General features: G+C 38.3%; 1 protein-coding gene across 1 annotated transcript; it reads right to left on the bottom strand.

The window, feature by feature from the left end:
- Nucleotides 1–11716: 11716 nt before the first annotated feature.
- Nucleotides 11717–12651, bottom strand: LOC149393378 (uncharacterized). The gene is made up of 2 exons (XM_089618006.1): nt 12555–12651; nt 11717–12453 (listed from the first exon to the last, which is right to left on the bottom strand). The coding sequence occupies exons 1-2, from the start codon at nt 12649–12651 to the stop codon at nt 11717–11719; spliced, it is 834 nt and encodes a 277-aa protein (XP_089474132.1).
- Between the last annotated feature and the right edge of the window lie 10077 nt (nt 12652–22728).

Genomic DNA, 22728 nt, shown 5'->3' with positions numbered 1-22728 from the left:
GCGTCGTCTGAGCATCTACCATTGAAACTGATGGCGGCGTTGTCTGATGCATAGGGTGCATCTGAGGCGACGGCGTCGTCTGAGGCATCTGTGGCATCATGCCAGGCGACATCTGAGGCATATGTGGCATCGTGTCGGACGACATCTGAGGCAAGGGCGAAAACTGCTGCGTGAACGCGAACATTTGTCGCTGCATCTCCTCCATCTGATGTTGGTTGGCTCGCCTCATCTCATCCATAGCGAGTTGTTGTGCCGCCACCTGAGCTTGGAGCTCGCCAACCACTGGATCTGGAACGCGGCGCCGTAACGAGCCTGAGCCTGACGACGAGCTTTCGTCCTGAGCCTGTACGCCGTAAATACTACAGGCCACATGATGTATGATAGGCTCATATCCCTAAACGGGTTGAATCCATCCGCAGCTAGCCCAAGCCGCACGTTCCGAGGCTCTGCAACAAAACCTGGGTATCTCTCGTCCAAATTCTTCCACGTTGTACCATCAGCAGGATGTCGTAGAACGCCAGCTTCCCTGACGCGATCTCTTGCGTGCCACTGCATATGAAGCACCGTGTGTCGATATGCATACAGTCGCTTCAATCGATCTTTCAAGGGAAAATATCGCAATATCTTCTGCGGTATCTTCTTACCAGTTGGCTTCCATCTACTCTCGTTACATATCGGGCACACGTCGACGTTCGCGAGATGTTTTCGGAATAGGACACAGTCATTAATGCACGCGTCGATCATCTCGTATCCCATGCCAAAACGCTTCAGCTTCGCTTTTGCCTCATAGTGCTTCTCCGGTATTCGATTACCGACTGGATGAGACTTCCTCAAAAGCTGCAGCAGTTCTGTGAACGACTTGTTCGTCCATTGGTTCGTGACTTTAAGGTGCATCAACTGAACCAAGAATGACAACGACGAAAACACCTTGCATCCAGGGTACAATTCCGCTTCCAACTCAGCGAACAAGTCTTCCACTTGCTCCTCCGCACGCACATCGCTCGGAGCCGGCTCCGTAACACCATCGAAATCCTCGTGATCTCTTATATCCTCCACAGCAGCATGTATTCCTCCTACTCCTCTCTGGACTGTTTCTCCGATGGGGACTTCTTCAAGATGACCGACGGAACGCACGACCTCGCCATGATGATACCATTCTGTGTAGCCCGGGGTAAACCCTTTGTTTAGCAGATGATGCCTTACAACTCCAATGTAGTGCCATCTCACGTTGTTGCAAGGCTTGCATGGACATCGATATTCGTAATTATCGTTCGGAAATCTTCTTGCAGCGCGGATAAATTCATTAACTCCGATTTTATACTGCAAGGACAACCGATTGTTCTCGGTGATCCAATCTCTACTTGGATTGGACATTGATTTCGCTAAACGAAAGGGAAAAAGAACAATTATTAAGAGTTGTTGCTAAGTGACGAAGACGAATGAAGTCGATTACTTATTGCTACGGGACGAAGATCAATGAATGAAGATGAGATTATGAATTTTTATGTTATTTGAGAATAATAGGCTAGAAACTCAATCTAAAATTCGGCAGAGTTTCCCCTATAATACTAACAAACCAAAAACCTGCAAACTCATTTAAAAGCATATACAAATCATCTAAAACTATCTTAATAATCAACTAAACCCTAAACAAAACCTCTGTGGCTCGTTTACAACAAAAATACAATATTCTCAACTCATTTATACAATAACTTAACTAATTTTAATTTCATGATTAACAATTTAAAACATATTATTAATTAAACTAATTACAATTTCAATTTGACAATTTCAATTAACCTAAACTAATCAAAACTAAACAACTTAAACATATTATTAAACTAATTACAATTTCAATTTGACAATTTTAATTAACCTAAACAAATTAAAATTAAACAACCTAAACATATTATTAAACTAAACAACTTAAACATATTATTAAACTAATTACAATTTCAATTTGACAATTTTAATTAACCTAAACAAATTAAAATTAAACAACTTAAACATATTATTAAACTAATTACAATTTCAATTTGACAATTTCTATCAATTAACCTAAACTAATCAAAACTAAACAACCTAAACATATTATTAAACTAATTACAATTTCAATTTAACAACTTCAATTAACCTAAACAAATTTAAACTAAACAACTTAAACATATTATTAAACTAATTACAATTTCAATTTGACAATTTCAATTAACCTAAACTAATCAAAACTAAACAAACTAAACATGTAAGTATTAAACTAAAAAACCTAAAACTAATTAGAACAAATTTCATTTCATAAATTAATTACAAACTAATTAACTAATTCATTACAAATCAATTACAAACTAACTAACTAATTATAAACTAAACTACTAATCAAACTAAACTAGTAATCAAAATACTAATCAAATTATGAAAAACACCTAATGAAGCGGAGGGGCTGGTCGGAGGCTCGGGACAAGTCGGAGGAGCTGGTCGGAGAGGCGGCAGCGGAGGGGCTCGTCGGAATCAATCAACACGCAAAAATCAAAAGCCCCAAAATTTGAAACTTCAAACCCTAGTTCAGCAAATTTCGGCCAAATCACTAACAAACCAAGGAAATCCGAACTCAATCCACAAATTCAAGCTATAACCATCACTAATCGAGTTCAATGAGCAACCAAAACCAATCAATTTCACAAAAATCATCTTTGAAATCCGAAACCTCAAATTTGAATTTCGGAGCTCAAAAATCCAAATTGGGCATCGAAAAGGACTAGATCAGGAAAATCTCATTTGCAAAAATGAAACCAACTAGGCCGTCGTAATTCTTTCTTTCTGCAGATTTAATTTAATTTAATTCTTTCATTTTCTAGGTCTCTAATTGCATAATACATATTGCCAATGTAATAGATAGGCTGAATACTACAATGATAATTTAAAATTTGTGATATGTAAATAAAAAAATTCAAAAGTTCAGAGTTTCTTTGTACACCAAGTTTAAGGAGCAAATCCAAAAAATGGTTATCAATTATGTATATTCCTACCTCGTGACGGAGGCTGAGAGAGACAGAGGGTAGTGGCGGCGGTCGGAGGAGCGTAGTGGTGGCGGTCGGAGGCTGAGAGAGAGTGGTAGTGGTGGCGGTCAGAGTGGTGGCTGCGACGGGGTGGGAGAGAGAGAGGGTAGTGGCGGCGGTCCTCGTGACGGAGGCTGAGAGAGAGAGGGTCGTGGCGGCGGTCGGAGGAGCATAGTGGTGGCGGTCGGAGGCTGAGAGAGAGTGGTAGTGGTGGCGGTCGGAGTGGTGGCTGCGACGGGGTGGGAGAGAGAGAGGGTAGTGGCGGCGGTCCTCGTGACGGAGGCTGAGAGAGAGAGGGTCGTGGCGGCGGTCGGAGGAGCATAGTGGTGGCGGTCGGAGGCTGAGAGAGAGTGGTAGTGGTGGCGGTCGGAGTGGTGGCGGCGACGGGGTGGGATCGGAGAGCAGACTCGGAGACAGAGAGAAATCGCAGAGGTTTTTTTTGGGTGTTTGAATGAAAACCCGATCGAGCTGCTGCTTTATATATAAAGACTTTTGAATTTGGGTGCGACAAAGTCGCACCCACTGACTTGTGTCAGTGGTTTCGGGTGCGAGAATGTCGCACCCAATGACATTTGTAAAAAAAAGGGAGAAGTTTTGGCCGCCGAAAATTTTATGTCATTTAGGTGCGACTTATTCGCACCTATAACTTTGGAGAAAGTATTGGGTGCGACTAAGTCGCACCCAATAGTATTACCACACTTTTGGGTGCGACTAGTCGCACCCAAGTTCAAAAAAAATCGCGAAAATTTTTCAGCGCTTAATTGATTTTTGGGTCCGACTATTCGCACCTGAAAGTCTTTTTGGTGCGACTTTTAGGTGCGAAAAGTCGCACCTAAAAGTCATCCGCACCGGAAAACTGTATTTGTAGTAGTGGTTGTAAAGAAAGCCGAGATTGAGTGGAGTCCTATGGAAGATGAGGCCGCTCTATCCAACTCCAAGGCTCTCCATGCCATTTATAATGGTGTAGACAGGAGTGTTTTCAGGTTGATCAATACTTGTGAAAGTGCCAAAGTGAAAAACTCACGTTTACAGCTTGTCACCACCAAGTTTGAAAACATGAGGATGCTTGAAGAGGAAACAATCAGCGAATTCTATGTGAGGGTCAGAGATCTCTCCAATGAGTCTCAATCTCTTGGTGAACCAATGTCCGATTCCAAGTTGGTTAAGAAGATCTTGAGATCTTTACCTGAGAGGTTCAAGATTAAGGTGACCACTATAGACGAAGTGCATGACACCTCTGCTATGAAGGTGGACGAGCTCATAGGATCTTTACTCACCTACAAGATGTCATTTACAGGGTCCTTTGAGAAGAAATCAAGAGGTCTTGCTCTCAAGTCCATTGCCTCTCATCCCCAAATGTTGAGATGTCTCCAGAATCTTACGAGGAGTCCCTGGCCTTGATGATCAAGAACTATGGGAAATTCATGAAGAAGTTTGAGAAGAGTTCTCCTAACTTTTCTGGACAGGCCTCTGGTCCCTTCAACCGCGAAAAGACTTATCACCGTTATAAACCTGGGAATTACATCAAGAAGGGACGGGAAGATCGAGAAACCTCATATGCATCCAAGGGAAATGGGATTCAATGCAGGGAGTGTGAAGGCTTTGGTCACATTCAGGTTGAGTGTCCTTAACTACACTCTCAGCGATGAAGACAGTGATTCCAGTAGTGAAGCATGAGAGGATGGAGGTAACAACTTTCTTTGCCTTCATGGCTCGGAGTTCAGATCCTCGGGACAATCCATCGGAGGAAAATAAAGGAAAAATTGCCCTGACTCCTTCTGAATGATCCAAGGACTTCAAGTCGGCTGGAAGTGGAGAACTCAGTGATGAATTTCTTCTTCATGCCTATGAAGACATCATGTCACAGACTGAGTCCACATGAAGTGTGACGTCCTGCATAGGAGAAGTGGAGGATGAACTCAGTGATGAGGTCCTTCTTGAGGCATACAAGACTCTGTTTGTGAAGTGGGCCAACGAGTCCAATGCTTTTCTCAAGCATAAATCCAGGATTGAAGAATTGGAGGCTAAGGAATCTAGCTTACTTGAGGAGATAGAAGAACTAAAGAAGGACGCTCCTGACATGCTAAAGAACAGGATTGAATCGCTTCTTGGTGAAAAATCTCACCATCTTGAGATCATTGGCAGTTTGAAGAAACAAATCGCTAAACTCAATGTTGATCTAGCAAATATGACCAAGTCTGTTCAGATGTTGAACTCATGAACTTCCAGCCTGAATGAGACTCTGAAGATTGGGTAAACTTCCTCAAGTCATATAGGACTTGGATATCATCCTGGCACCTCCACCTCATGCAAGATTGTCTTTGTGTCTCCGTCTCAGGTGCCAGTTGAGAATAGGCACAAGTTGTCTCCACCGTCTCAGAAGACATCAAGCCATGTTCTATCAAAGTCAAGGTTAGCTCCTAGGCCTGACTGGAGGTGTCATTTCTATGGAAAATGGGGGCATATCCGCCCTTTTTGCTATTCTCTTTATGGCCGATTTCTAGAGAGGAAGAACACTGATCAAAATGTGCTCCATGCTCAGAGTAGATTTCCCAGGATGAAGGTGGATCTAGACAGGAAGAACACTGATCAAACACGACCACTGAGCTTTTGTCGCTTATACCTCTCTCAAAGCCACTGCTAGATAGGACTTGTACTTTGACAGTGGATGCTCACGACATATGACTGGAGAAGGGTCTTTTCTAAACAATGTGCAAAGTTTCTCTAAGGGACATGTTACGTTTGGAGGGGGATCGACTGGCACTGTGGTTGGGAAAGGAAAGTTAAATGTCTCAGGTCTTCCAATTCTCGACAACATCCTTCTGGTTGATGGACTCAAAGCAAACCTGATCAGCATTAGTCATCTATGCGACCAAGATTTGATAGTCACTTTCACCAAGAACGACTGCTCTGTCATGCGTGATGACAAGTCAGTGTACATGAAGAGTTTAAGGTCCCCTGACAATTGCTATCTTTGGTATGCTCCTTCTATTTCATCATCCACATGTCTGGTTAGCAACACTGATGCCACAGATCTTTGGCATAAAAGACTTAGGCATCTAAATCTTCGGAACTTGGGCAATCTTATGTCCAAAGAAGCTGTTGGAGGTCTTCCCGTGTTGAAGATCAAAGAAGGGAGGATTTGTGGTCAGTGTCAAGTGGGAAAACAAGTGCGTGTATCTCACAAGAAGGTATACTTCCTCACTACCTCTCGTGTTTGAAACTTCTCCACATGAACCTCATGGGTCCCATGCAAGTTGAGAGTCTGGGTGGGAGAAGATATATTTTGGTTGTTGTTGATGACTACTCAAGGTACACCTGAGTCGAGTTGCTCAGAGAGACGTCTGATACTTTTGATGCTTTCCACACTCTGAGTCTGAGGTTGCAGCGTGAGAAGGAGAACAATTCAGGCAAGATCATGAAGATTCGCAGCGATCATGGGAAGGAATTTGAGAATGGCAAATTCCTTGAGTTCTGCAACTCTCAAGGGATCATGTATGAGTTCTCTGCCCCTATCACCTCTCAAGAAAATGGCATTATGGAGTGAAAGAACCGAACCATCCAGGAAATGGCCCGGGTTATGCTTCACGCGAAGTCTCTTTCTTATTGTTTCTGGGCAGAAGCTGTAAATACTGCGTGCCATATCCACAATCGAGTCTCGATACGTCCTGGCATGTCATGCACAACCTATGAAATATGAAGGGGGAGGAAACTAAATGTCATGTATTTTCATATCTTTGGCAGTACGTATTTGTGACTTAACCTAAACATAGTGTAAAGTAAGACTCTTTGTGGAACTCGTATCATTGATATTTAGAATAAATAAATGGATTTTCTCCGAATCTAGTACTTGTTGCAAATTGAAATCTTTTGAGAACATGGAATTGTCCATGGATTTAGAAAATAAATATTTAAGGCCGAGTAAATATTTCGAAAGAATGAATATTGATGAATTTTGAGTTGGACTCAGATGAATTTTATTTTTCCCAAATGAGATTTTTTGGTGAATCCTCGAGTACTAATGAGAGTCTCAGAGTGAGAATAATTTCCAAAATACCTTAAATATATTCAAAATAAATCAGAATCAACGAGAAAAAATTTCAGTTTATTTTTCAAATCGTTTCCATTTAATTATAGATGAGATATTGAGTTTTGAGAATGAATGGACCGATTTTCAACAAAATAAAGTTTTTTTTGTGGGGAAAATTGTTGCAAATACATCACACACGCAAGCGCACGTGTCACCCAAATAATATAGTGTACGAGTATCGATCATACGAGGAGTAGTAAAAATAGCGATTATACTCTAACTAATTGCAAATTGATTCCAAATAAAAAGATGATGTTGTGAAACGATTAACAAAAGCAATGAATTAAACACGAGTTTTTCAATAAAGAGAAAGAAGGGGTGACGATTTCATCGGAGCTAACTGGGTCGGGGGTTTCGTATTCGAACAAAAAAATCTACTCCTATGGATGCTAATCTCACCCTATCAAAAATATCCACGAGCGTCTCTCGAGTGTTCTAGCAAACCTATATAGTTGACGGGTTGTTATCCTCTTGGCCTCTAATCTTATTGAAACAACCACACGCAATACATCAATAGTTCAAACGATTACATAAATGGTCTAGATTTTCTACTAACCTAGGATCAACTATGAAGACAAGAATAAAAGCATGATCAAATTACTCTCTCTCTCTAGTAGTAGTAGTAGTAGTAGTAAACGATCCTAGATAACAATTCTCATGGTGATTAAGCACTAGAAAGCATTAAAAACAATTCATATCAAGCAACCATAATAACGAAGGAAACAAGTATTATCTAAACCTAATGAACTCCCAACAATTATCAATTCCAGCTACATCGCAACTCCATAATAAACAGCCTCTAATGAAATTCATGATTATCGCTAAATGTAACAGAATAATGGAAAGAAATAAAATCAACAGTGAAAGCAAATCAGAATTCATATTAATAAACAAAGGTGTTCAACAATGATTCAAAAACAACTAACAATATAAAAAAAGAAAGGAAGAAGAAGAAAAAATGTTATGAGTTCAAGAGACTCGTCGGAGTCGTCGATACCAACGAAGAACGCTTTCTTTCTTCACAAAGCACTCAAAAGTAGCCAAACACTTTAAGAAAAATAAAAGGAGAGCAAAATGTGTGTTTTTGAGCTTACAAGTCTGATTATATAGGTTAAGAGGTTATTTTTGGAGCTATTTGGGCCATTAAATGAGATCACATGGCCCAGATTCACTCAAAAATGGGAAATAAACAATTTAGGATCCGCCTTCAGCGCATCGCGCAAGAATCCACCACCTCATGCTGCCTCTTCACTCGGCCGCATTGTATAACGTGATTTTCTGCGGTCTATTGCAAGCGTTCACCGCGGTGCACTCAATTTCACAGCGCCGCAGTGAGTCTTCATTTATGGATTTCCAACGTTGACTTCTTCCAAAATGTGCCTTTTTTCTCCGTTTGACTCCTGAGAACTCTAAAATAGTTCCAATTTCGTCTCGACACTATATTAAGCACTCAAAACCTGAAGTGCACAAGAAAACCTCCCAATAACCGTCAAATACACTTAAGAACAACCACGAGTCAAGCTAAAAAGAGAGTGGATTAGAGCGTAAGAAATGCACTCATCAGAAATTAAAGTGGTCAACGATAATGGACTCTTTAAAATTTATCATCCTTATCTATTTTAAACCGCCTATTGCTTCTTCTAAGCCTTCTAAATGCTTCTATCTGTGTCACAAAACACGCAGTAAGGAAAAGAAAAAAACAACGCAGAGAAGAAAGAGTGAAAGAAATAAATAAAGACCGACGTGAGAGAGAGAGAGACTGAGAGCGTTAGAGAGGAAGAATTTGCCGCAATGACTAACACAAATATTGATATTAGCAAAATACTTTTTATTTCATTTTGATTTATTTTTTTCTTCCAAAAAACAATAACTACTTATTAAGAGAGTTAGTGATAATTAATTAGAGACTTCTTATTAATTACACTAAACAAAGTTTAAAATATGATTTAAGGGATCTGTCTGTTTCTCTTCCCTCTATTTCATTATTGAGGCTTTTTACCCTCTCTTTCTTTCATCTTCGTTCTCCTGCTCCATTTTCCTTCTCCACGTTTTTTTTGTTCTCACTTCACTTGCATCCACATTCCTTCTTCTTATTCAAAACGTCTTTTTTTGTTTCTCCGGTCCCGGAGCTCAACCTCACTAGTGTTTTCATGCTTCATCTTCGTGGTCTTTGAAAAGTCGGTTTTGAAAGTGAATGGAGAAAATGTCAAGTTTTTACAAAGATAATATTTCAAGATCATATTAAAGTTAAGTTAAATAGTTTTATTTTACATATATAAGCAACATTTTAGAAGAAAAACCAATTTCATTAGATCTTCCATTGTTGTTGCAGTCGGGAACAATCACGAATACAGAGAACAACTAACTCGTGTTATTTGTGGTTGTTCTATTCGTTATTTGTAAGTTGAATTATAATAAGCTTTTTCCAAGATGATTGTTTATATAGATAAACTCATTATTAAGTTACATAGATTAGTATAGTTTATCAACCAACATTGAATTGGAACGATCGTTACTTGACATGAACAACCACTTTTGTACATGAACAACTTTATGTGTTCATGGTGGTTGATCTTTGTTGCTTGTTCTTTGTCGGCTCATAATTGAAAATAGTTTTTCTTATATATGAAATAAGTTTGAAAATATTACTTTTGTTCTGTAATTAGTTTGTAGTTTTTAGAGGAAAGTGAATTTGATGAATAATTTTTATAATTTTGTTTTACAATACTTTGTGATCAACTCTAGTTATTAAAACTCAATATTTTACAATCTTTTATAGATATGAGTTGCATTTGCATTCACACAAATAGTGATTAAAAATGGGAAAAATATTGATGGTGGCCCTTGAAAATGGATTGGAGTTGGTATGACCAAGGGATTTGCAATCGAAAGAAGCGTCAAATTTTAAAATTGGTAGATACAATTTATGAAAGAACAAGCATTGATAAAAAAAAAAGTTACCATTAAAATAACACATAAACCCCCAGCCACATATTTGGAGACTCTGTTGCGTAGGTTATTATTTCAAATGATGTGGATGTTGAAGATGTGATGTTAAAGAGCTATTTCCAATCCTTTTTAAAGGATTTTTATTGAAATTGAGCATATTTGACGAATCATATTAGTTATAGAGTGTAATCGTTAATGGATAATATGCCAAAATTAAAACTAAAAAAATTATAATAACAATAAGCAATTTATTATGAGTTGGGAGTATCTAATTTAATGTTTCACTTTAATTTTTATAAATTATGTCATTTTTGATGTCTTAATCACGTGCAAAATCATGGAACAACAAGGGGTTATTCTCAGTGTATTTAGCGGTTGTTCTGTTTTGATTGTGGGTTGTTCTCTATACTTTAAAAACCAATTAAGACATTTTAGTATATATGTTTGATATTATTATTTGAAATAGCTATTTTCAAACATTTTTGAATGATTTTATTCAAAATCGAACACATTTGACGAATTATATTAGTTCTAGAGTATAATCGTCAATGGATAGGTGGCCAAAATTAAAACTAAAATTATTATAATAACAATAAGCAATTTATTAAGAGTTGGGAGTATCTAATTTAATGTTCAAATAATTAGGTAACTAGCCATTATTACACTTCTACATTGCTATATAGTCATCATTTCGTAAATACTATGTAAATGACCACAAACATGATGTGGCATTCCTAGTTTGCCCTTTCTTTGAAATAAAAGGGTATGGTATTTACATCAATTTACGCGTGTAAATACATGAACGTGACCATTTTCCTAGTATTTACGAAAGGTTGGCTATATAGCAATGTGAAAGTGTAAATATGGCTATATACCTAATGGACTCTATAATGTTTCACTTTGATTATCATAAATTATGGTATTTTTTATTACTTTATCATGTGCAAAGTCTTGGAACAACATTAGGTTGTTCTCAGAGTATTTAGCGGTTGTTGTGTCTTGATTATGGTTGTTCTATATTCTTTAAAAAAATATTTAAGACATCTTAGTATGTATGTTTGATATTATAACTTGAAATAGCTATTTTCCAACATTTTTTATGGATTTTATTGAAAATCGAACACATTTGACTAATCATACTAGTTCTAGAGTATAATCGGTAATGGATAGGTGGCAAAAATAAAAGCTAAAAACATTATAATAAAAATAAGAAAGTTATTCAGAGTTAGGAGTATCTAGTTTAGTGTTTCACTTTAATTTTTATGAATTATGTCATTTTTCGACGTCTTAAACACATCAATTCTCGTCGTATACTTCCTTTGAGCTCGGCTCCAATCCCCACGCACTTGGAGGGATCGAGGCCGTCGAGCTGTACTTGTACTGTTATCTCAGTACTTGGTGAGTCTGACTCTTCTAATTTGGAGCTTTCTTTTTTAGCTTGCTCTACGTTCATTAATTGCTATTGTTTCTCCTTTGCCTCTTTAACGTTCTGCTTGTGGCTAGTGAGATAGCAGCTACGAGAGGTTGCCTGGTTTCCTCTGATCTCTCCTATTCCTCCAGGCGTGGGAAATCGAATACATTGATGAAAGGTTAAGGGCACGGTCCTCATCCTATGTATCCATGGTCATCCCAAGATGATGTTGTAGGGGGAGAGACATTCCAGAACCTGGAAGTCAACTATCTTATTCACTCTGTTCATCTTTACTGGCAGTTTAATGGTTCCTAGTGATGGAGTAATAGACCTATTGAAGCCTGTTAATTGGGTTTGTTCCCTTTCGATCTCGGATTCTTCAATCCCTATCCTCGTTAGGGTGTCCTTGAAGATAAGATATAGGGAACTTCCTCCATCGATCAGGACTCGAGCGACCTCGCAGTTGGACATGTCGATCGTTATCACGAGTGTGTCGTCGTGCGGGTCTGTTGCCCCTGAGGCTTCTTTTCCAGAGAACGAGATTTGAACATCTTGTTCTGCTCTGATTTTAGTGGTCTTGTTCATCAATCGACGTTGATGAGCTTTGATCGAGTTAACGGAGCTGTTGTAAAATTTTGAACCGCCCATTATGAAGTCCACCCGATGTTTTGCGGCGGTCGGCAGGGAACCGGGTTCCCCTTCATCGGTGGGCCTGGACCTCTTAGGGGAGGGGTTACCCCTCCCTCGGTTGTTGTTGAAGACCTTCTTTTTGGGCGGGGGACCCAAATCGATGTTCTTCAGTTCTTCTTTTGCATATTTTTCTGCCAAGACTTTACGCATAGTCACGCAATTTACTGTGGCGTGGCCGTTGGTTTGATAGAAATCGCAGAACGAGTTCGGGTCCCTAGTCCATTTTTTCGCTTGGGGACCTCCCTCCTTGCTATCATCTCCTATGTTGAAAGCAAAACCCGGAAGGGCGTGTTGCTTTCTGACTTGTGGTCCGGCCTCCTGGGGGTTGCCCCGCACCCATGTGGTTTCTTGTCGGTCGTACGTTGTTTTGCTAAGGAAGTGAATTCTTCCTCAGCCTTGGCGTAATTTGCGGCCTTGTGGATCGCTTCTTCCAATGTAAGGGGGCGGTTAACAGTCATCTCCAGCTTAAATATCGATTCATGTCACAGATCGTTCCTTAGAGAGGTTATGGCAGATTCGGGATCAACGTTAGAGATTTTTTAGAGTACGTCCTTGTAACGGACCATGTAGTCCTTCAAGGATTCGTTCTCCTTCTGCTGGGCCCCTCACAGATCTGCTATAGTGAGTTCGTCCTCTACAAACATTGAATAATGTTTTAGGAATGTTGTCGATAGTTTGGCAAAACTATCGATAGAGTTAGGCTCAGGTCTGAAAAACCATTCCAAGGCAGTTTCACACAAGCTTTCGGCGAACAATTGGCAGTACCCCGCCTCTTGTTCTCTCTCTGTCAGCATGACCCATCCCATCGCAATTCTGAAGGACAGTATATAAGCCTTCGTCTTGGAGGTCCCATTGTACCGAGGAAGGCGAACCTTCCTGGCATCTCCAATGAACACATTGGTGATGTTTTTAGCGAAAGGGGTCTTTCCCGTTTCTGCAACGAGTCGGTCTATTTCGGGGGCCGAGCTAGTCGCACTGTGAAACTTTGAGTAGACTGCTCTCAGTTCGGCCGTCATCGATTCTTTGAATTTTTTGAACTCAGTCATGTTGGGTTCGCCCCCTTGAGAGGGGCGAAGTCCCGTGCGTAATGGTGTGATTGTAGTGACTTCAGTTGGATTGTACTGGATCTGGTTCTGCCCGCCAAAATATTGTGCAGTGAACGTCTCAGAGGTCGTCGAAGGCGAGGTCCGAAACCCACTGGGAAAGATCCAGGGGACGCTCCTACCGGTGGGGGCGGGGGCAGTCCGGCCTGATCTATCGCAGCTCCGGTGGCGGCCTCTTCTGCAGTCCATCAGAGCTAGGAACTCGGACCAGGGGACTGATCCAGCCCTTGGGAGACCTGGATCCAGGTGAAGTCCAGGCGGACGCCAGGAGGAGAACCCGGCTCGTTTGTGCGGCTCACGCCGTGTTCCGAGCAGATTATGAGGCGATCAATTCGTCGGACCCTGCTTGGGGACTCTGAGTTTTCTGAGGGGTCGAGAGGGAATCCAACCGAGCATTAAGAATTCGGTTGGTTTCTTCTTGACTTTCTATTTTTTTGTTCAGCATATCCAGGATTGCCCTGCTCCCCGGAGGGATTTCCTCTCCTGATTCATAATGAGTCGGAGTAGAAGACATGGTATTTCTTTTCTGGGAAAGTTATTTTCTTTTGATGTTGGTCTTTCTGAAGTTTCCCACAGACGGCGCCAAATTGTTGATGTCGATTTCGAGATCGTCAACAATCACAAATTATAATATGGTATATATATGATTTATTTAAATATGGGTCTCATAAGACTTCGTATGAGAAACAAATACTTTAATTGGAAGGAAACGAATAAGGGCGACCAAAAGAATAATAAGATCTTTATTGATGATCGAATGTATTACAAATAAGCAAATTGTCGAACTCTAGTAGGCGAGCTCAACGATGAAAATATAAACAGTAGAGAAATATTGAAAGTAATTGCATAGGCTTGTGTGTGTGAAAATCAGCATATTGGCTTCTATTTATAGCAGAAGAGGAATTCATCGGAGAAGACACGTGTCGATCAGTTCGGCTCTGTCACATCACTGGTCGAAGTCATCTCAGATCCAGTCTTCGCGGCGAGGTCTTCTATCTGACCATGGTTCCTTCGACTGAGTCAACACGGTCGGCTCGTCCTTCCTTTGGCGAACCGGGCTGCTGATTGGGTTTGGGCCGACCTTTAAGAGTCGATCTGGACTTGGATAAGTCATTAAGAGTCGGACGGGATCGACTGTTGGGCTTTTGGTCGAACTAAAGCCCAACTAAAGTGATATTTTAGAAAATTGATTTTTAACCCCCACAAAAATTATCCGATAAGTGTTATTAATGTGTTAAGTTTTAGTTTTGACCACTTATCCATTAACGATTATACTAGATCTAGTATGGTTTATCGAATGTGTTCGATTTTTAATAAAATCATTGAAAAATTAGTGAAAATAGCTATCTCAAGTGATACGATCAAATATATGTACTCAGATTTTTATTGATGTTGGACTTCGTCCACAAGGTAACAAAAGAGGGATTCGGCCCAACACTAGGAAGTTGGGCCCAAGCCCATGAATTTGTGATGACAGGTCTAAGAATAGCCCCAGTCCGATAGAAGATTCAAATATCAGCTCAAGATAATCGCTCCTCGAAGACTCGCTAGAACAAGGCCAGTCAGCCTGGACGATCCGTAACTGCTAACGAATGAGTCTTTAAACGACAGGTGTACCACAACATGGTAGTGAACTCTAACTGACATACGACGTGTCACCCGTAACCCAGAGCTCGCAAACTCACCTCTAGTTCTATAAATATAAGATAATTAGGCTTATGTCAGGCACGTTAGTTTTTGTTCTTCTTTCTTACTCTACGATCTTGCAATCTTTACGTCCCAATTCAAATTATTGTACTACTTTGAGATATTATAATAAACAGCCACGAGCTTATTTTATACTCAGTTTTTTTCTTATTTTTACTATATATAAAAAATCTTCAAGTTTTCCTATTTGGTCTTGCAACGGAGATTTGAGGCCCAATTCTAAATCTAAATCGACCCATCTAATTTCCTAAGTTGTCGTGACTGCTTTGGTGTGACTTCTCACATCAATAATTTCTTAATTAGTTTTTAAAGTATAGAGAACAACAACAAGCAAGACAAAACAACCGCTAAATACATTGAGAACAACTGTTGGTTGTTCCATGATTTTTCATGTGATTAAGACATCGAAAATGACATAATTCCTAAAAATTAAAGTGAAACACTAAATTAGATACTCCCAACTCTTAATAACTTTCTTATTGTTATTATAATGTTTTTCGTTTTAATTTTTGCCATCTATCCATTACCGATTATACTCTAGAACTAGTATGATTTGTCAAATGTGTTCGATTTTCAATAAAATCCATAAAAAAAATGTTTGAAAGCAGCTATTTCAAATTATAATATCAAACATGCATACTAAGATGTCTTAATTTTTTTAAAAGAATAGAGAACAACCACAATCAAGACACAACAACCGCTAAATACTCTGAGAATAATCCCTTGTTGTTTCAATACTTTGCACGTGATAAAGGAATAAAAATGCCATAATTTAAAAATAAATAAATAATCTTATTATCATCCAAATTATAAATAATGAATAGAACAACCGAGAACAACCACAAATAACACGAGTTGTTCTTTGTATTCGTGGTTGTTCCCGACTGCAACAATTATGGAAGCTCTAATGAAATTGCTTTTTCTTCTAAAATGTTGCTTATATATGTAAAATAAAATTATTTAACTTAACTTTAACAAGATCTTGCAATATTATCTTTGTAAAAACTTGACATTTTTTCCATTTACTTTCAAAACCCACTTTTCAAATACCAAGAAGAAGAAGCATGAAAACACTAGTAAGCTCGAGCTCCGGGACCGGAGAAACAAAAAAAGACCATTTGAATAAGAAAAATAAATGTGGACGCAAAGTGAAGTGAGAACAAAAAATAAAGTGGAGAAGAGAAATGGAGGATTACGTAAAAGAGAAGTCATTCTGAGGAAATGACTTTCTGTCTCGTCAAATTAAAGAAATAAATAATTAAGAAGACTTTATTTTCTTTTTTGATTTATTTTTTAGTCTAAAAATTCATTTTGCTAATAAAGTTTTTTGAATTTTTATTTTAGCTAATAAAAATATGTCAAAAGGTTAGTTTGCCATTTGCCTCGTTATAGAGAGTGAGAGAGTTCGTCGGAGCAGTTCTTCGTCGTCGAGATATCTAGGTTTGTCTTCATCTCGTTTCTTTTCTTCGTTCTTCACTCTTTTCTTCGTTCTTCTTTGTCCGACTTATTCGATTCGTTTGAGTTCGTGTATGTGGTTCGAGTTTCAATTTTTCTTCAAGGTCGGAGCGTGATTTGTGGAGAAGGACTAGTTCAGTATCACGTGGAGTCATGTGCTTCGTGAGGTAGGGAACTTCAAAATTCCTTTCTCTTTTCTAGTTTTAGGGTTTCAGAGTTGGAGCATTGTTCTCGTTGTTAGGTTTTCATCGATTTATGGTTGTTGGCCTCTGTTTGTGCTCATTTTGGTGTGATTTCATGAGTTAGGGTTTGAGTTTCTGAAATTATTCTGGATTTGGCCGAAAATTGGAAATAATTGGAGGTTTCATGATTTGAATCTTGAATCATTTAATTGATGACTGGGCCTTGGATTTTAAGTGTTGAATGGGAGATTTGCACAAAATTACGATGATTTGAGTTTTGGTTTGATTTTAGTCATGACTTTTGGGGGTTTCGAATCTTCAGATTATTTGCTCGGTTTTAAGATGTTTCTAAATGGATTGTGAGTCTGATATGATAGTGGCTTTAAGGTTGAGATTGTTATGCTTGATTTTAGCTGTGATGAGCTTTTGATTTTGTGAAGTGGTTTGATACAAATATAAACATAGTTGCTTAAATGTTTATGTTTGAGTTTGAATTTGTTTGGATTTGAATCTATTGGTTGAATGTTAGCCTGCTAGATTGAATCTGAAATTCACTAGGATGTGAATAACTTAGATAATGTAAGTTGAATCCTAGGTGTGTTTGGGACGGGTTAGAAGTGAGAATCGCTTGACGTTCGATTTATGAATATCTTTTTAAGAAACTGTTTTCGAGTCGAGAAATTTCGGTTATTCTCGGTTCAAATTATAACCTAACTAGTCTTTTTTTTGTGTTGCGTTTATGTCTCCGAGGTCATACTACATGTACGAAGAGACAACGAAGACGGTTCTGGCGAGTTGCGGACGAGCAGTGAGGCGTTACTCGCGTTCGGCGACGAGGCAGAGAGAAGTTGCCCGAACTTAGCGGCGATTACGGCAACACGTCAAAGCCCTTTGAAGATGCGAGCGTGCGCAGCGATGGTGCGGACGCGAGCTGCGAAACCTCGGCAATTACGCAATAGCGGCGACGAATCGGAGACGCTCCGACTCCCGATCCTAATCGTTTATCCAAGTTTTTTTTTTTTTTTTTTTTTTTTTTATAAAAGTCTAACTATATTTATGTATTATGTTGAAAAAATTAATGTATGTGAATAATGATAACCAAGTTTAGTGTGTGGTATCGGGATTCAAATCAAAAGTATCAATGAGCCCAGGTTCGTTGGTTTGAGATAAACCGAGAGAGTCGATTTACGTGGGTTATGGTTAACAATCGTTTTTAGTGTTTGAATTCGAAAAGCATCCAAAAAACAACGGTTTTTCAAAATATTTTCTATAACCTTTAAGCTTGTGATTGATCTTAAATTATTCTGATTATAACTCATAAGTAAAACGAATCCATATTTTATATATTCTTATTATAAATAATGAGTTTTAAAAATAATTAAGGAAGTGAATTAAAAAGAACAAAAGATGGTTTTTTTAAATCCTATTATCTACTATTTCCTATAATACTAAGTATTTTAATTATTAATAAATAATTTTTTTAATTATAATTTACTTCCTTAATAACATAAGTATTATTTTCAAAATCTATATCTATAGTTTTCAACGAGTTATTTTACTAACCAGGTTTATAATCTAACAACCGAGTTTTTTTTTTCTAGTTATTACAGTTCTAAGAGAAGACTTTCATTATAAGTCTCTAGTACTAGTGATCTTAGTTTCTTATGGATCTTAGTGGAAAGAAAACGAGTTATGTTTTCTCTGAATTCCTTAACGTCGAGCTTCTATTATGAGTTTTTGGATCGGCCCAATTAAGGAGTTGGGTAGTTTGTGCTTTCCTTACGTAGCTGATCTTATATCTTGGGTTTCACGTTTAGTCTCTATCTTTAGGATTCGTTTTCTTTTCTCTCGCTTTCTAGTTCGTTAAAACATCGTTTCTCTGTTTTCTTTGTTTCTCTTAATTTAGAACGTGTGTTTCCCTTGTGACGGATATGATTCTGTGGTTTCCAGTTTCGTTTCTCTGTGATGAGAATTTGTTAGTATATTAGTAAGTGCATAATTAATGATTTCGACGCTCCATTTTATTCCTCACACAATTTCATAAATCGCCATACGAATAGACGTTAGAGAGGAAATGAGCTACCAAGACATGAGTTAAGGTAAGTGGGAATTAGGTCAACTACTTACCAAGGGACGCATATGCTTACGTGCATTTTTCTCTTTCTTAGTAACATAGAGTACTTGAAAGCCCCTGAAATTGACAAATTAATCAAGATTAAGGCTTCGTCTACTATTATTGAAAATGAAGATTCAGGTTTTTTTCCGTTAAGTTCAAACGTAACTCTCTAACAACCCATACCTTTGATTATCTGTTTAGTTAATCATTCCTTTAACTTAACATTAATTTAGAATCACCCATTAGACAGGGTTACGGGAGATGCAAGGGCAGTCGATTCTGGGATTCTAGGTGAGAAAACTGCCCTAGGGGTAACGAGGGTCACACCTTGAATCCTCTTTTAAAACACTCAAAACGAGCAAAGTGAAAAATCTAATAACTCGGGATTAAACCCGAGACCATGTTCTCTTGTAGTTAAGTTAGTATGGTATCTTAGGATAGTGAAGAATACCAAACACAATTATTAATGTATGTAGTAACACAGGTTCTTTGTACTCAGTACGTTGATAGCGGGACCTGTATAGGCAAGTACAACCCATGTTGGGCGTCGAATGTGTTGAAATGTGGTACTATCAGAGGATACCCGACTAAATCTTTAGGCCACTAAAAGGCTAAGTGCTCGGGCCTGAGGTTGGTTTCTTGTTTGCCCAGAAGGTCGTTAGGGCGTTGAGTTCATGCACGATTTGTGACCTGGGATCGTTAATCGTTTGACCTTTATGCCCGATCTCGAACTATGGGGGACAAGTTCTTATAGAAAGGACTAGTGAAGTCTAATCTCTTTATTCCTACATGATTTGATATGCTTTTGTATTGGTAGTATACATTGGGTAATCATTATCATATTCTAATATTTGTTTGATGTGCATTCCATATGTGTTATTGGCACGTCACATGGCATTAATGTACTTTAAACATTAGATAGACTCCTACTTGGTGAGTCTTTTGACTCATAGTTTATGACCATTGGTATTGTAGATAAAGGAAAAGTTGTGGCCTAGAAGGAGGGGATAGACTAGAACGGAGATGTGTCGCTCGACCTGTGGTGAGTGATGGTTTCTTTTGCATGTGGAATAGTATGTTTTGATACTTATTAAGTACACTTTCGATCCTAGCTGCTTTTCTGACACTCCGCTAGGTATACAAGTTATGTAAATTATGTTTCAAACAAAAGAATGCATTTTGGTTTGTATATAGTCACTATAAGATTTGTTGTGTATCTAAAGTAAAAATGAAATTTTTTCCAATGAATTTATGTTACTTCATCTATAAGTCTTGTAGCTATTTACTAAAACTACCTTATTCTCGCTTACTAGAGATAAACAATCTTCATTATGAGTGTATTTTAATGAGATACGTGAGAAGGTCACGGCTCGTGGGCGAGCTACAAACTCGCGGGTTGTGGCACATAGCCATGAGATTTTTCGTAGATATCCAAAAAATCTCCAAAAACCAAGCGCGAGTAAAGTGTCGTGCGATTGAAATAGTGAAATTGAAAACAACTGCGACATGTAGCACCTAAACAAGTTGTGATTGTTGACCCAGTTTATTGTAGCGGATAAACATTAGCCTTTGGATCCCTGATTAGATTACTGGATGTTATATCACATAACGTGCATGTAAAATTGAAAAAAGAAATTCTCTTCGCAAATCCATGTAATCTTGCAATATCATAATCGAGTTCAGATCATCAGATTACTCTAATTACTTTTGTGTTTATTTGATTCTATCTTCACTTCATTACTCATCAATTTTTTATTATGATTTTGTTATCCTTTTATCTTATATGCAGACAGATAGATAGATATATACATATATATATATATATATATATATATATATATATTTACAACATTATTCATATTTTATTACAAGAATTTAGATCCTTCTATTAAATTCAAAATTGAATTTCTTTTTAATTTTGTGACTGTTTAAGAGAGATCTCACATCAAGAAGTTGGCTCCATTTGTGAGAAATTAAATTTTTTACGCACAAAGTCTGAATTACTCGAGCTATTGTCCCGATGACGAACACCTCACCAGAAAGAAGCCCTAGCAACAAGAACGCCTCCAAACTATAGGCAATACTAAAAATCATTCTCACTAAGATATCCCAATAGAAGGAATCCAATTAAATTATCTCTCGGCAACTAGAAAAAAAAAACTGACTGCTAGTCAGAACAATCTCGAAGCTAAGAGAAACGCCAACTTTCTAAAGCTGTTGGAACACCAACTTCCCAACGCCATTTGAAATGCCAACTTTCCAAATGAGCAGTACAATTAGTACGAAAAAAATAACAACCATAAATAAGGTTTCCATCAACAACAGTGACACGTCGACGATGGGAAAAAATATGAGGTTGTATTCAGCATAAATATAGACAACATTAAAATTTGTTTCAAGATAAAATACTTGGACTTGAGACTATCGTCTTAGTGTAAACATCACAATAATTATGGTCACAAGACCAAAGATTGTCGACTTGTACGAGAGCTTCTTGCTGCAAAGTACGCTGCAAGCGAGCTAAAAGGAGTCGAGCTTCTAAGGCTACATTCCAGAACAAGGGGGGGCGAAGCCTTCAAAAGGAGTCAATTACCCGTTAAGGGAGGAAGACTGGACAACGAGAAGCCTAATCGGGCTATGTCATCATGTTGTTCTTGATATTGTAGAGAATCAGTGAATTCGATCAAAGCACACCAACATAAATCTAAAACCAGACTCTCTGAAAATTTGCATTTTGCCCCTAACAAACGATTCAATCTCTTTAAACGATTCATATTTGCATAGCGTGATTGCTCAAAGGCATGGATGATAATGCACTCGTACTAACTCTTGACGTCTTCGAATGCAAAGTATCCAAAATTCTCACAAATGATGGGAGTTCGATCAATATCATTTTATGAATACACTCGTAAAAAAGACATCGATAAAGCTAAAATTATAGCTGCTAATATCGAGCTTACCAGATTTATTAGATCTATAAAACTTTTTGGTCTCCGTAGCTAGAATTAACAAAATGGTGGAATTTATAGTATTAGATTGTTCGTCACCATTCAATATAATACTCGGGCTACCCTAAATTCACGTGATGCGAGCATTCCACTCTTTGTATCCCAAGTGCATTCATTTTTAGGGACCAGATGGAATCAAAGAAATCAAAGGGATCAAGAGGCCTCCATGACATTCCACACGAACGTGTTTAAAATGAAGAAGGGCCTTGTCGTTTACTAGCAATTACATAGCCGAAAGAACCCTAAAGATAGAAAACGGTATACCCTCAAATATCAAGATGTTCCAAGTATACAACTTGTTACCCAAATTCAGCTAGACAAAAGATATCCAAATTAATGTGTTGGCATCTATTCCAAGCTAAAAGGCGACATAAAAAGGAATTAATTCATTTCTCGAAATTGAATATTAGTGTCTTCACATGGACTATCGACGATATGCCTTGCATAAACATCAAGATAACTTTGCATCAGTTAAATGTCAACTGGAGCTTCAAACCAGTGAAGCAAAAAAAAAAATATATATATATATATATATATTGGCCCATAATGAGCTTAAGCTGTAAATGATGAAGTACAACGGCTATTGAATCAGTTCAATTCGGGAAGCAATATAACTAGACTAACTAGCCTAACAATTTCAAATCATGATTTGAGTATCTCATGTTTACGCAATGAATAATGTTAAGCCTCAATTTTCTATGGTCGCGAGCCAAGAAAAAACAACAGCTCACTTCCTAAAAAACCATGACAAGGGGATAAGCCCATCTATAGGCACAGTCCGGATACACCACATCCTAGGAGACATGCCATTTTTCTCGGGGCCACAACTCTCATACCGATGATTGGAACAAGGGTCTTCCTGCCTGCAACATTAGACCTCTCGCTAGGAGGGCCCCAATTAGCCTTCCACGCTCCTCACCCAAGTCAAGGAGGTCATCGCCAGCCTGATGGGCCGTTCCCTCCA

Source organism: Urtica dioica, chromosome 6 (assembly GCF_054948205.1).
Source record: "Urtica dioica subsp. dioica isolate 48M chromosome 6, U.dioica_male_clone48M_v1_H2, whole genome shotgun sequence".
In the NCBI taxonomy this organism is placed as follows: Eukaryota; Viridiplantae; Streptophyta; class Magnoliopsida; order Rosales; family Urticaceae; genus Urtica; species Urtica dioica.
Note: the sequence above shows the minus strand (reverse complement) of the source record. Positions and strands in the feature narration are given on the sequence as shown.

What these genes read in the sequence shown, in the direction of transcription:
- LOC149393378 (XM_089618006.1), bottom strand. Translation starts at nt 12,651, where the DNA reads ATGACTGTTAACCGCCCCCTTACATTGGAAGAAGCGATCCACAAGGCC. An exon ending in CACTTCCTTAGCAAAACAAC is followed by an intron (nt 12,454 to 12,554) that starts GTACGACCGACA and finishes CTTTCAACATAG; the next exon opens with GAGATGATAGCAAGGAGGGA.